The sequence below is a fragment of the Python bivittatus genome, unplaced genomic scaffold (assembly GCF_059951505.1).
Source record: "Python bivittatus isolate LINGU-HERP-01145 unplaced genomic scaffold, Pbiv_v1 ctg000070_np1212, whole genome shotgun sequence".
Classification (NCBI taxonomy): Eukaryota; Metazoa; Chordata; class Lepidosauria; order Squamata; family Pythonidae; genus Python; species Python bivittatus.
Window position 1 is genome coordinate 37,387,385 of NW_028277034.1, and position 15,846 is coordinate 37,403,230.

The 15,846-nt window shown below is 36.8% G+C and overlaps 1 protein-coding gene across 1 annotated transcript in view; it reads left to right on the forward strand.

The window, feature by feature from the left end:
- COL25A1 (collagen type XXV alpha 1 chain) overlaps window positions 1-15,846 on the forward strand; it is a 285,548-nt gene that overhangs the window by 249,923 nt on the left and 19,779 nt on the right. Inside the window, exons 28-32 of the mRNA XM_088132984.1 lie at window positions 1,689-1,751; window positions 5,295-5,345; window positions 5,892-5,918; window positions 10,956-11,009; window positions 13,344-13,397. Coding sequence (XP_087989110.1) covers window positions 1,689-1,751; window positions 5,295-5,345; window positions 5,892-5,918; window positions 10,956-11,009; window positions 13,344-13,397 — 249 coding nt within the window. The remainder of the gene's footprint in view (window positions 1-1,688; window positions 1,752-5,294; window positions 5,346-5,891; window positions 5,919-10,955; window positions 11,010-13,343; window positions 13,398-15,846) is intronic.

The following is a 15,846-nucleotide window of genomic DNA, read 5'->3' on the forward strand; positions in this document are numbered from 1 at the left end:
CCATTACAAATTGCACCACAGAGTATTTTAAGTATGTACTCTGTGTGTGTGTGTGCACGCGCGAGCGCGTGTCTTCCTTCTTCCTTATTAATGTATTATTGATAGCCTGATCTGGCAGTATTCTGTGCATCACAGGAGGTTGTATTCCTGTGAAAAACCTGTTCCACATTATCAGGCACCTCTAGGCTGTTACTGCATACAGAAAATAAAAGATAGAGAATCTTGCTGAGTAAATAAGGACCTGAAAAGATGTTGATTAGTTTTTGTGCATATAAGACTATATACAGTATGTACATATGGAAACAGCCACATTCCTGATATTCTGAAGTTTGTAATTTCCTAGTTAAATACTGAGAAGTTATTATTCTTTGCAAGTGTGCTACTCTCACGAGGGTGATGATGTATAGTGGTACCTCGGGATACGAACGCCTCTACTAACGAACATTTCGGGTTACGACCAGCTTCGGCAGGAAAAATTTACCTTGGGTTACGAACTCGCCTCTACTTACGAACCGGATCCGCGGCCATTTTCCCTGCTGCCACGCGGTCGCGGCTTCCTGTGGGCGAGGTCGCGGTAGCAAGGAGACGTTCGGTGAGGCTTGTGGTGTGTTTTGCAGTGTTTTGCGAAGGTTTTTGGTGTGCGTGTTAGCATGGCTCCAAAGAAAATGCAGAGCAGGCTTGGCGGGAGTAAGGCTCTGAAGAGAAAATTGCCTCGGGTTCCGACCAAATTTGGGCGGAGGGCGGAACGGATTAACCAGATTTACATTGAACCCTATGGGGAAATTCGCCTCGGGTTGCGACCAAATTCGGAGGGTGGAACGGATTAACCGGATTTACATTGAACCCTATGGGAAAATTTGCTTTGGGTTGCGACCAACTCGGGATACATCCAGAGTCACGGAACGGATTAAGTTCGTATCCCAAGGTACCACTGTATTTCATAAATTTAAAGTTCAGTGTTGTATTATGACTGAAACAAAACCAATATTTGAATAAATCTGAAAATATTTTTACTAAATTACTTTGTAACTGTACTTCTTTAACAGAACAGGTATGTTTCAACTTTCCAACAAGGTAGCTTGCAAAAACACAGTAGGATAGAATACAAGTACTACATACAAATAATTCCATGTTCAGTTTCTGCTATCTCCAAGGGCTTGAAGGAACCCAGTCTAAGACCCTGGAGGACCATTATTGGTCACTATAGAGTGGCATTTGCCAACCTGGTGCCTTGGTTGGCAAGAGTCCTACATGTTTAATGGGCACCAGCATTGTTTTGAACATCAAAACATAAGGGTCAGCCAAATCATAAATCTGACAATTAATGATATGCCAAATGCACAGACATACTCAAAGCTGGACAGATTGAAGATCTACTAATTTTCAACATATCGAATCCAGTAGGAACACCTAAGAAAGTTTCTAATTGCATAACTTGAGTTGCACCTGAAGTCTTGAAATAGCTGAAGCTGGGATGCAGCACAGCTTCAGCCAGCCTAATATTGGCTCAAATGGCTTAGGGTTGAATTGATATGCTTGGGGTGTGAGGCTGGATAAAAGTATAAAGTGAAATTATGTCTTTTAATTATACATGTAAGTAATAACATAACAAGTCATGTTTCATCACAGCAAAATTCATCAGCTGATGAGATGAAAGTATTGTACAATAATTCCATACAATTTTGTAGGGATCCAATGGCATGAAGGGAGAAAAAGGAGATGTTGGATTGCCGGGTCCTCAAGGTCCCTCTGTAAGTCTTGCCATACCCTTTCAGTGTTCTTGTAAATATATTCTTTTGGTTCTCCAACCACAGGTAGTCCTCACTTAATGACTACCCTGTTAAGTGGCCATTCGCAGCTACAACAGTTCTGAAAATGTAACTTTATGACCAGTCCTTACACTTATGACCATCAACATCACATGATCAAGATTCAGGTGATTCACAGCCAGCAGGCATTTACAACCTTTGCAGCATTCCACAGTCACACAACTGCCATTTACACACTTCACAGCCAGCTTCCGACAAGCAGAGTCAGTGAAGATGGCAGTAAAATCTCAAGCTATGGTCACATTATGTCTTATTTAACAGCCATGAGTGATTCACTTAAGTACTGCAGAAGAAGTGACATTGTAAATCTGCTGAGGTCATGTGATTTTTTTGCTTAGCGACCATGTTGATTAGCAATGGAATTGCTGGTCCCAATTGTCCTTAAGCAAGGACTACCTGTACTGCTCAAAATAAGAACTGCAGCATGAACCACCTCAGGGCTCAGTTCTGTTACCAGTGCTTTTTACATGTACATGAAACTGCTGGAGGAGGTCATCAAAAGTTTTGATGTTGAGTGTTATCAATAGGCTGGTAGTGCCAATCTATTTCTCTATGTCATTATTCTCAGGTATTTATTTATTTATTTATTTATTTATTTATTTATTTATTGAACTTGTCCCTGCCCATCTCCCCACTATGGGGGACTCTGGGCGGTTTACATCAAATTAAAATCATAAATACATAATTAAAAGTTATAAAAAGAGAGCCACACTTACAGAGATAGAAAAAAGATTAAAAGATCCAAGAGGCCAATAGAGGCCACATCAGGCCTCTAGGGGGCTAGCCAACCCCATTTCTGGCATCCTCACTCCCTGCCCCAGGCCAGATGACAGAGCCAAGTCTTCAAATCCCTCCGAAAGGCCTGGAGTGAGGGGGCCTGTCTCACCTCTGGGGGCAAGATGTTCCAAAGGGCGGGGGCTACAGCAGAGAAGGCCCGCTTTCTGGACCCCGTTAATCGGAGTTCTTTAACCGAGGGGGTCCGGAGCATACCCTTTCTGTAAGATCGGGTGGGACAGGTTGAAATTGTGGGGGCAAGGCGGTCCCTCAGGTAGCCTGACCCCATGCCATGTAGGGCTTTAAAGTTGATAACCAACACCTCGAATTGGACCCAGAAGCAAACTAGTACCCAGTGCAGCTCACGGAGCAAAGGTGTTATATGGGTCCTTCGGGCCCCAAAAATTGCTCATGCAGCTGCATTCTGGACCAGCTGAAGCTTCCGGATACTCTTCAAGCCCCATGTAGAGCGCATTGTAGTAGTCTATCTGGGAGATAACAAGGCATGAGTGACCGTTCGAAGGGCATCCCGATCCAGGAAAGGGCGTAACTGGTGCACAACCGGAAGCTGTGCAAAAGCCCTCCTGGCCATGGCTGCCACCTGCTCTTTGAGCAGGAGCTGTGAGTCCAGGAGGACCCCCAAATTACGCACTGGGTCTGTCTGGGGCAGTGCTACCCCATCCAGCACCAACGATGACAACGTCCCGGATACAGGGGAGCCATTAACCCACAGCCACTCCGTCTTACCAGGTAATGGCATGATCTCTTTAATGCATCAATTCAGGAAGAAGAAGAAGAACTAGAAAAAGAATAGTAAATTTAAATTGATCCAAAATGGGTGGGAGTGTTCATTGGGAGGTGTGATTTTGTGAATGAGATGGATTTTACAATCCTGGAAGGATTAGACTCCCCACAAAAAGATAGATACACAGTTTGTACTGGTCTGAGACCACAGTAAAGACTGACTTTATTTTTAATAGTAATTTTATTAAAAATTACAATAAAAATAATACAAACTAAAAGATAAAGAATAAAAGAAAAAACAGAAAAAATAGAAAGAAAAATAGAAAAGAAATAAAAATAAGAATATAGTAAAGAAAAAGAAAAGAAATATATAAAGAAAGACTTCCCCCTTCATCACAAGTATAAACAATTTTAGTAACTTAGCACCTTCTCTTAAAATACATCTCTTCTTCCCATATCCCATCTCTTATCTATAAACAAATCCTTAAAGCCTTGTCATTTCAGTCCTGATATCAGCAAAAGTCCATTAAGGGTTACCAGAGATAATGACATATATATATTAACCTGTATCAAATAAACCAAGTTTATATTCATTTTACTTCTAATAATCTTGATCTTCAGTCCCTTCAAATAATTTCCTACAATTTGATTTCTTTGTCCCTTCTCACAAAATTCTTTGAAGTTTTAACAAGCATCTTTTGTAAATCCAATATAGAAAAATTATCCAGTCACTCTCTTGGTTTGTTATTTGTACATCCCTTTTAATTATTAAGATATCAGCCAGTTTCTTTTGTATGTCTAGTGTAACATCGTTTTCCATGTCATTCTCATAGCCTGTCGTTTTTAAATCCACTTTCAAATCAGTCTCAATCTTGTCAGGTAAAACTTGTTTCCCTTCCATAACATCTTTTAAACACAGTCTATTTATAGAGGCAGATGCTCTTAAAATTAACTTCTGGGTCCCCTGTTTAAAAATATCCTTCAAGGGTACCAATGTTAAAGTATTTTGCTTCATTCTGTATTTGTAAGTCAAGTCTCAGTGTCCTTGTCCCTTAATTGTAACCTTTAGTTATTTCTAGTTCCCTCTAGTGTCCAATTTTTAATGTCTTATGGTTTTTTTAAAATAATTCAAAACAAAAGTATTTTCCCACAGGAAGGATTCTTTATAATAAATTCCAAAATCTTATTTCAAATTTATCTGGACCCTTAGTCATTTGTAATTTTCTAAAATCAAAGTTTTAATCACCCTGCTGTTTATTCAAAATATATACATGTTTCAAGTCCTTTAAAACTTGTAATCTGTGCAAGTGTACTTATGATACTTTACCCCATGGCGACGGATGAGCTCACCCAGTGGCCTCATATAGATGTTAAATAGGAGAGGGGAGAATACCGAACCTTGCAGCATTCCACATAGTAGGGGTCAAGGGCAGGATCTCTCCTTCCCAACTACCACCAGCTGGAATCAGCCCCAGAGAAAGGAGGCTCTGACTCGTGTTCAGTCAAGTTTGTCCCTTGTCAAGCATCTGCAATGTTCAAGATGTCTCTTATCTCACTTCATATCCCTCAACTCTTCCATAAACCATGGGGAGTGCCGGGATCCCTCAGAGGGGAGAGTTTGCATGGGTGTGATCCCATCCAAGGTCTCAGCTGCCCCCTCATTCCAAGCAGTGACCAGGCTTTGGGTAGACCATGCAGCAAACCAGCAGGAACAACCCCCAGCTCCCTCTGGAACCCATCCAGGTCCATTAGTCACCAGGGGCAGACCAATCTAATGAAATAAATGAAACAACCACAACAAGCTCTGTCAGGGCACCAATAGCACATCCAAGGGATTACCGCTTTCAGATGGAAGCTAATTGCATGGTCCCAGCAGATCAGTGAACCTGTGTCTGTTAGCATGATGAACTCATTTTCTAAATATATTTATGCATGTATTTTACACAGATCATAGGACCTCCAGGTCCTCCAGGTCCACACGGTCCGCCAGGACCTATGGTAAGTATTTTCAGACATTTATCTATTGTGTGGTTTAATGAATTAAAGCAATTTATCAGTGTTTCATGTCCTTGAAAGCCTAGAAGTCCACATAAGAAATGCCTAATGTTTTCAGGGGCTACATGGAGCAGAAAAGATGGGGGGGGGGAAGCAAAAAGTTCAAGTGGTATCAAATATTTTTCTAATGAATTATAATATAGATGTACTTGTGAAAGCCATAATTTTGCAACGGTGCTTTTGGCTATATAAATATAAGTAGCAAATATTTTGTAGATAGATCCTATTGATTCGACTTCTGATCTACTTTTTTCACATATATTCAAAATGTTTAGAAAAGATTTTGGAGCTGAAAATTGATAGAAAGTTTTAATTCATTAGACTAGGCTTGGCTTTTGTTAAATAATTAAGAGTTATTATTTAATACATTTTTGCCCAGCCACCCCTCCATAAATCACATACGCAGACACATCCATACGCATATGCACAGAGAGACCCTTCTAATATAGAAATGCTTCCTGTAATTGTTTTTTATTTATTTATTTTTAGGGACCTCATGGACTACCAGGGCCAAAGGTAAGGAATCCAGTCCACAACTAACATCAGTCTCCCAATTCGTTATGCTGTCATTCTCATTAATCATGTTGAGGCATGTAGTTAAAATTTGTCCTTGTCTCATTTTTCTGTGAATTTTTTAAAATATTCTTAAACCTTTAAGCAGCTGCTTAAAATAAAATGTTAAAACATACATAAGGATTTATGGCAATTTCCTGTGTCTGTTCCACATCAATGTAAGCTAAATTAGCTTTCTATGATGTTAATTATGGAGAGCCAGTAAAAAAAAAAAAAATCTGGTTGTCTGGTGAAAGTTTCAAACTATGTCATTTGGAACCACCTTACACAAAAGCTTAGAAAAACAGAGGATGAGTGTTTAAGAAGTAAAAGAAATACTTTCTTCCGCACTGTTGTCTTTCAGTCTTCTAATCAAACTCATTTCTTCTCTTAGCCTTATAATATGTTCTTTTGAATTATTTTGCCCATATCTTTGAAAATCTATGTTCCTAATAATCAAAAATCCACAGTTACAGTTCAAAGTATTATTTAAGATACGTGGGAATTTAAATGTACATGCACACACATCACTAAATATTTACCGACTTCAAAAAGATAATTGAAGGACTATGCTGTGAAATAATATGTTGTGCCCTAATGCACTTTAATGCTATTTGAATGTATTTGATGTTTCGTACCCTTTTATGAGAATGCATCTTTATCATGACTATAGCTTTATATTATTTTATTTTGAAAAGAATCAAATAAGCATTGGAGATACAGATATATTATACTTTAGAGCCATGGCTCTTCCACTTTGGTTGTAGACCTTTTCTTTCTCCTTAATGGAATCAGGTCTTTCTGGGAATCTCCAAATATAATCTTCCACAGTTCTTGTTTTTACAGATTTAGTAGCACAGTCTTATTTATGCCTACTAAAAAAATCCAAATAAATTGTGTGCCACTTTTTCAGAATCTGGAAACCATAAAAATCCATGGTCAAAGGCTATAAATTAGACAAAAATAAATGTACGCATGGTTTCTCTTTAGAACTGCCATTCAATTCTGTTTAGCAGGGTTAGTGAATTATTTTTACATTTCAATTCTCTGTAAGAATTGGGGGAAATTCACTGGTAATTACCCTGATTTTTTAAAATTTTATAAGCATGTTAGTACTTATCAGTTAGAAATCTCTAGCTTTTTCAGAGTAAAGGAATTTTCTTATGTAATTCTCTAAATTTGTTTATATATTTATCTGTACAAGTATTATAATACATTCAAAAAATACAGGGCCACGATTTCTTTGCTTGAGAACTATAATAAGTACGTTTGCCATGAGGACCCTAACTTCTTAGGCCATTACAAAAACTTAAATAAGGTTGTTTGAACACTAGTGTGGACAATATGGCCATATGGTAGCATGAAGACCCTTACAAGGAAACTGTCTTATGCAGAGCAAGTGAGCGTTCCTCAACCTGCTGCTCTCCAAATGTTTTGAAACTACAACCCTCAAAATTCTCAGCCAGCAAGGCAAATGCTAGGAATTTTGAAAGTTGCAAGTCATAATATATGTGAAGAATACCATACTTGAGCAAAGCTATCTGAGAGATCATCTCCCATTTTTTTAAATATAACTTATCAGGGAATTTCAGAAGCACCAAAATCTTAACAACTTTGATTGGCAGTAAATGGTTAATTCCTTTTGGGGTAATTGTTATATTATGGTTCATTAAAAAGGACAACCCAATTATCACAATCTTCCTCTGTTTAACCGAACATAGCCATGCTTAAAGGTTTGGAATATCTTTCCATGAAATAATGCATATTTCAGTTTGCTATGAGAAGAAAAACCAGTTAAGGACATGTAAAAAAAAAAAAAGTTTGCAATTCTGATTGGTCAAATCACGGTCAAATTTTTACGGTTTGGTTAGCTTTGTTGAAAGCCTGCAAGATTATGAATGGGCTTGGAATACATTTGCTATAAGCAAGATGACACTAAAATCATAAGGATCCAAATTATTCAGAAACATTTCAAGACGGAAGATTCAAACGTGCAAGATTATGATTATAGTTTTATGCTATCTACTTTTATGCTAATGTGAATCATGACTATTGCTGTACATAATTTTTCATGTTCTAGCAATGAGGAGATTATCTATTTTAATAAACATAACCACTTGTGTTGAAAAACTGGATTTATACTCATATCCTTGACTGGCTCTCTTCTGTCCCAGCTTGAGTAACCCTGTCAGCATCTCCACAAAATAGCATTTATACTTTTACATTTAGGGTGAACCAGGGTTAAATGGTCTTAAAGGATTGAAGGGTGAACCAGGTCACAAGGGTGACAGAGGGCCCCTTGGTCTCCCCGTAAGTAAAATACTTCCATTTCAGTGCAAATTACAAACTTCTCATTCTACTTTCAGCCCAAAACTCTGGTTTACTCAATAGCCAATATAATATATGTTGGAGTAGAGTATGTCTCTTTTTTTTTAATCTAGTCTGATCCTTTATCATCCCGTAGCACATTGTTAGTTGTTTTTATGTTGTTATTTATTTGTCAGTTGGCAACATCAATTAAAAATTGTAATCTCCCCATATTAATTATGCCATTATTTAAATGTTGTGTGATGTTTCGTTTAAATATTAACCGTCGTGCACAGAAAGACTACCCAGATGCTAACTGTAGCTTTTTGTTTAAAGTGAGTGGCTGTGTATAATATAGATATGAAGCGTTTAAGGTTAATATGCTAGGTAAAAAGTTTATGTAATGAAGTCTTTTTCATTTGCTTGTAGGCAGAATATCTTCTATGATTTAGCTATTTTTGGAATTGTTCTCCTTGGTGTAGTACCATTTCCTTTGTAGTCAGTGAAGATCATTAAAATCCCTATTTTGGTTTCTGGAAATGCTAAGATTTCCTAAATACAAACAATGTAATTCTTCATATCAGTGCAAAATGTACTTTCTGAAATGAAAAACAGACAAAAGTAAAATGACCAAGAAAAATCTATTCAGAAGGGACATTCAAGTCCTTTCAAATCCATTGTAGAAATTCAGCAAGTGCTTAACTCTGTTCTGTTAAAATCAGTGGAAATAAAATGCCTAACTTTGCTTGATCAAGGTGTGAAAATACTTAAGGGCCGCCATATACATAAATTCTACCAAATGAAGCCATCTGCCATCTTTAATTCCCTTTGGTATGTGTGCGACAGTAGCAGATTTATCTTGTTCATGTAATATCCACCAGGGATCATATAACTCTCAGCAATACCAACTGAGAGTTGCAAATTTGACAGCTATTTCATACACGGTGGCCAAATTTCATGGTTATTGAAGTGATTGGTAAAAGAGCTCTGATTTTAATGGTCTTCCATACACCGATTAGTACAAACTATCAGTAATACAAAGCACTGCATTAGGAATTTATTACAGATTGTCGTCCAGTGAGAAAGCAGAATATTACTTAATATTTTAAAATATTTTATGGACTTAAGTCTGTTATCATGGAACATATATTTAATTTCTGATGCACTATTGCTTTCTTAGTGTTTTAGTTCTGGTTATGAAAATATAGTTATACCCTTGTTTTGCTTGAGTTTCTCTTATTAACTTTTAAATAAAGAATGTGTATATTAAAGATCAACAAACTCTATAGCAAGTAAACTTTGTAGCACTAATGCATCTAGGGACTAATTCTGATCTCATCAAACAATTTCCTAGGTAGTAGGACTACCTTTATATAGCCTGTAGCAAAAGTGAAATCACAAACTCTTCACGTTGTGTATAAATTATAACTAACCTAATGCAGTAGTGTGGTACTTATTCCTGTTACACTGTGTAATCTGTGTATAAAAAAGAAGTTGTACTTGTTTATCACCACAGTTACTAATCTCACATTCTTGTCATTCGTATTCTCCCTGTCATCTGTGCTTCCACTTAACCATACAGGGAGCATCTGGCTTAGATGGAAAGCCAGGACCCCGGGTGAGTCCTTCATGTTCCTATTACATCCTCCCAAATTACATGTTTCCCAGCAGATACATCAGCTGGTTTTCCATGTAGTGCTATCCTGCTTCTGTTGCTACAGTACTGACTAGGCTATGTATACGTTGATGTTCAGTGGACGAATTCTTGATAATGTTGGGCTAGAAATGTGGAATATGATGGGCTACCAACCTTGGTAATGATAACTTAGCAATATTATATCATCATTTTCCCAGAGGGGAATGTTGGCTGCAACTAACTTTATAACCTTATACTATATATAAGGTTATAGATAGAGAGCCCATGTGCTCATGTCCATGACAAATGATATGACATAAGATCAAGCTACAATATAATCATGGGAGTCACAATTTAAATATGTCCACCCTTCTCTTTGTCAGCTGACATTAATCTGACAACTATAACTTGGTTTAAAGAAACACAAAACCCATGTTGGAAAATTGTTATTTGATTTGGGTGTTTGATATGGCCTTTTCCCCCTCACATTAGTTGGTGTTCTCCCTATAGTTTCAGCAAAAGAAGTCTAAAATTTGCGATGCTCAGGGCAAGCAGAGTTACTCATAAAGTTGGAAGATACTACAGTTCCATGTTGAAGCGCTACTGCTATTTGAAACAAATTATTCAGTTTTCCAAGAGAGTAACAGGATAGCTTAGTTGAAAATGTAAAATGTCTTCTTTCAGGCATGCCATCTATCCTTGTGAGTCTTTATGTGAATTCTGCATGGGTTTTTCTTGTGTTAACTCCCTTTGTTTAACCCTTTAACTCCTCCTAGAAAAAAATGCCTCTACATTTTAAATCTTATATAAATCTAAACAATCAAGTAAAGATTCAGAAGGTAGAAAAAAGCACCACAGAGCTTTAAAGAGTACAAGTGGGAATTTTGACTCTGATCAAGCAACAAGAGATTTGGAACCTTGACAAATGAGTCATCATTCTAATCCGTGTTCTCAATTGTTGACATGAAACTCAACTCTAATTAGGACTGTCATGAAATATAAAGCTTAATTTAGGAATTTTCAACCTTTTTTCAGATCATGTTTTATTACTCTTTTAGGGTATGGATGGTCCCACTGGTGCACATGGCCCTGCAGGTCCAAAGGGAGACAGAGTGAGTGCATGTCTGAGATGTTCAAATATACCTTAATAGAATTGTATTTTAAGCAATATATATATTCCCTGAAAAAAAGTATATTCCCTGAAAAAAAGTATCTGTTCAAATTCCTTTCAAGGCTGAAATACACAATGGCTGCATTCACACAAGATGCCTAACTTGATTACTGAATTTTCCCATGTTCTAGGGTCACACAATACTTTGAGCAACAAACCAGCTAAAAGCACTGGGTTTTCACACACAAAGACATACAAAGATATGATTATCATGACCATGATGATAACAATGATTACAAAACTCTATATGCTATCTAATCTTCTGATTCTTACACAAATTAATCTGTTGTGGCTTTATCCTTTTATCCTGCTGATCTATTCTATTTGTAGCACATGCTCAAGCACCAGAATGTCTTCAAAGGTGTTAATAGATATTTGTTTTATTTGCTGCACAATTAAATGCTGTGTTTTTATTTTGTTTTATCAGAGATACTTGTATTGTTCTTTTGGTACTCAGGGCTCCCTCAGGAGAGAGAGTAGTATACTAATAAAATATGTTATTATGAATAATGTTAATACTTAAGGGTTTTATGATATGGGGAGACCTAATGATACAAAATGTATATTTGCCTTTAGAGATGAATGACAGGAGGTGAGCATGGACCTATCACTATCTCTCATTTTAATCTACCCAAACCTTCTTTGTAATAGTAATTTTATTAAAAATTACAACTACAATGATAAAAAGCGAATGTAAACTAAAAGAAAAAAAAGAAAAAAAGAAGGTGCAGAAAAGGAAAAGAAAATATAAAATAAATAGAAAAAATAAGAATATAGTAAAAGAAAATAAATATATAAAGAAATGACTTCCCCCTTCATCACAAGTATAAACAATTTTAGTAATTTATCACCTTCTCTTAAAATACAACAATTGATCTTTTCTTCCCATATCCCATATCTTATCTATAAACAAATCCTTAAAGCCTCGTCATTTCAGTCCTGATATCAGCAGAAGTCCTTTAACGGTTACCAGACATAACAATAGATATATTTTAACCTTAATCAAATAAACCAGCTTTATATTACTTCCTTTTATTTTTAACAATCTTGAACTTCAGTCCCTTCAAATAATGTCCTAAAACTTCATTTCTTTTCATTTTTTCTTTGTCCCTTCTCACAAAAGCCTCTTTTGTAAACCCAATATAGGAAGATTATCCAGGTCACTCTTTTGGTTTGCTATTTGTAAATCACTTTTAATTATGAAGATATCAGCTGGTTTCTTTTGTATGTCCAGTGTATGTCCATCTTTTTCCATATCATTCTTGTGGCTTGTCATTTTTAAATCCAAGATCAGTCTCAGTCTTATCCAGTAAAACTTGTTCCTCTTCCATAACATCTTTTAAACATAGTCTATCTATAGAAGCAGAAACTCTTAACATTAATTTCTGGGTCCATTGTTCAAAAATATCCTTCAATATGTCCAATGTTAAAATATTTTGCTCTATTCTGTATTAGTAACTCAAATTTAAGTGTTCTTCTCCTTTAATTGTAATCTTTAGTTTATTCTAGTTCCCTCTAGTGTCCAACCTTCAAAATCCCATCCTATGTTTTTTTTTAAAGAATTCAAAACAAACGTATTTTCTTATGGAAAGGATTCTGATCATTAATTCTAAAATATTATTTTAAATTTATCTGGACCCTTAGTCCATTTGTAACTTCTAAAAGCAAAGTTTTAATCACCCTTTTGCTGTTTATTCCATTAAAAAAAAATTAAGTCATTAAGCTTGTATTTAAAATTTCTTTCACTAAGGATTGAAGGAAACTCACCTGATGCTGTAAAACATGTCTATCCAAAGGTTTCTAATAGCTGAAAAGCAGTTAACAAGCAATTTCTGGAAATGATTAGAAAAGAAAGTATGTGAACCCAGTGTCCTTAAAGGCACAGACTGGGGGTTGAGCAAGATAGTTATTCCCTAATCTCCCAGAGCTCTAAACCAATCAGAGACTGCTATCTTGCAGTCTCATCACGAGGAGCAACTGTCTGGAGCATTTGTGGGTGATCCCAAGTCCTCTCCTTATTCAGAGGAATTACAAAGAGCTGGTCTACTCGCTGGCTCTTCATTCCACCATGGTTGTCAGCTTTGCTTTTAATGGAGCCATCTTCAGTTTGCCATTTCTTTACCGGAAGTCCCCTTGACCTACCTAAGGCTTCTTGTAAAAGCAAACATGGCATGTAGATCCCTGAGCTTTGGCAGAGAGTGGAAATAAGTGAAACAGACTGCATAGTAAAATCTCTTTACCATGTATGAGCAGCATTGATATTATTATATTTTAGGGTGAAAAGGGAATTGCAGGAGATCCTGGGCCCAGAGGACCATATGGTTTGCCTGTAAGTTATATGACATTTTTAGAAAGTGTAATTTTTGTGAAATCCTTTATTAAATCCTGTGATGTTTTATAATTCTTCACCACAGAGAAATGCAATTAGTTTAAATAGCAAATCATGGCTCATGAGACCATCTTCTTATCTCATGTTCAAACAGATTCATCTTCTGAGGTGCGCTCTGTAAAAATAATAGAGTAGATTTGATGTAAACTTACAAAATAAGAAAAGCCAGAATTGAACATCATCTCTTTTGTACTGCTCCTGCCATTTTCATAGCTTTGTGAAGATATTACCTGTCCTTAAGCATCAAAACATAATGGTATGAATTTGTGTCAATAAAATATCACAGATTACTTTGTCTTAAAACCCTAGGCATCTCTCCAGGAGGAAAGAGCAATCAGGTCTTAATTATACAAAACACCTTTTTGCTGTTATGTTTTAATTTGCATTTGAAGGAAATTTGATAAGGGTTGTTTTTATTGTTTTGTTTTTTAATTTTACATAACTATGTCATTCTCTTGTTTTATGAAATGTCTTTGACAATGTTTTTTGCTGCATGAGAGACTGATATAAGTAGCTGCATTGAATATTACAATCTATTGGAAGCAATTATTAAATTTTCCTAATGTGCATACATGCAGGTATATGTAAAATGAGGAGACATCTCAATATCCAGTATAATTTTTGAAAAATGCATTCTTTCTTTGGATAAATATTTTGACATAGAAATATTTTTCTATAGGTCAGATACTAAAAAATCAGAAATTTATACATATATGCTGAAACTGATGTAGTTTCATTTAAGCACTATTCGAAAGCATTAGAATGTTTGAAAATGGTTATTTTTGTGGGGATTTTTAAAAATTGCAACGTACTTAATTCTGTCAAAGTGCACATTTAACCAGATTCTTCTTGGAATCATGCATGATCTCATTTCTTCAAACTGCAGATGAAACTATGTGTATGTATGTGTGTCCATGCACACATGGAAGGGAGACAAACACACTAATACACACAAGGACACAAAAGCCAAAAATCACGCCATTTTCAGATGTGACAGCTACAGAGAAAACAATCGCATGAGTTCATTTAGCATGTATTTTAGATAATTAATTTTAAAAATCTGATCAGACTTTCCATCAGAATATATCACTGTTGCCCCTTCCTCCACCAAATTGCCTTATTTAATATCAGAAAAAGTTTTGCAAATGGAAGATCATGGAATAAGCACATATCCGTTGACTTGCCTGTCGAATAAGAGTTGCATTAATTTCAAAGGACATGGCAGCAGTGGTTTCTACATTAATCAGTGAGAATCACTATGTGTAATGGAGGAATTTACTAATCTGGGAATGGCCGTACAGTGGTACCTCGGGTTACGAACGCCTCTGCTTACGAACTCCGGCCACAAAAATTTACCTCGGTTTGCGAACTCCGCCTCGGGGTATGAACCGGATCCGCGGCCATTTTCCGCCGTGACACGTGGTCCGCGGCCATTTTCTGCCCGTGACACGTGGTCCGCGGCCATTTTTCCGCCCGTGACACGTCCGCGGCCATTTTTCCGCCCTGCCGCGCGGTCCGCAGCTGTTTTTCCACCCTGCCGCGTGGTCCGCGGCCGTTTTTCCGCCCGTCCCACGTGATCCGCGCCCATTTTTCCGCTCTGCCGCACGGTCTGCGGCCGTTTTTCCACCCTTGACGTGTGGTCCGTGGACGCTGGAATGGATTAACGGTAATTACATTGAACCTTATGGGAACATTTGCTTTGGGTTGCGAACAAATGGGGTTGCGACCAGAGTCATGGAATGGATTAAATTCGTAACCCGAGGTACCACTGTAGTTCCTTGGTAAAGCATGCAGCTGGTCGTCCGAAAGCCAGAAGAGCTGCTGCCAGGCATTTTAGCCACATAAGCCAATACTCAGATTAAGATTAAAACTTCTGGCAGTGCTCCAGAAACATCTATCTAGAGTTTCAAGTCACACTCCATTACAATGACAATAGAAACATCTGTTCTCCTGCTAGCTTGCTTTGCGACTGCATAATACTTTTTTTAGCAGTTCAGATGAATATTTCAGTAGTTCAAAAACAGTCACAAGAAACTATTTCCGAACTTTTGAGCTCTCTCTCTCTCTGTGTCACACAGATAAATATTCCTTCCCACATCCCAACCAGCCATTGGAAATCATCCTGGATCTAAGATCTGAAACCCAACCAATATCCAAGATTCACTGAAATTACAAGTCTTTTGTGATCCTGTAAATCTATGCTTAGTTACATAGTAACTAAGTTTATATATCATACTAAGTCATGGTTTGTTTTTCCAGGGTTGTTGATGATGGTGATAATAATAATAATAGTAATAATAATAATTAGTTTGTAAGGTTGTTTAATAAAAATGGCTCAAGGTGGCATACAGTGGTTTAAAACCATAATAAAACAAATGCAGTAATAACA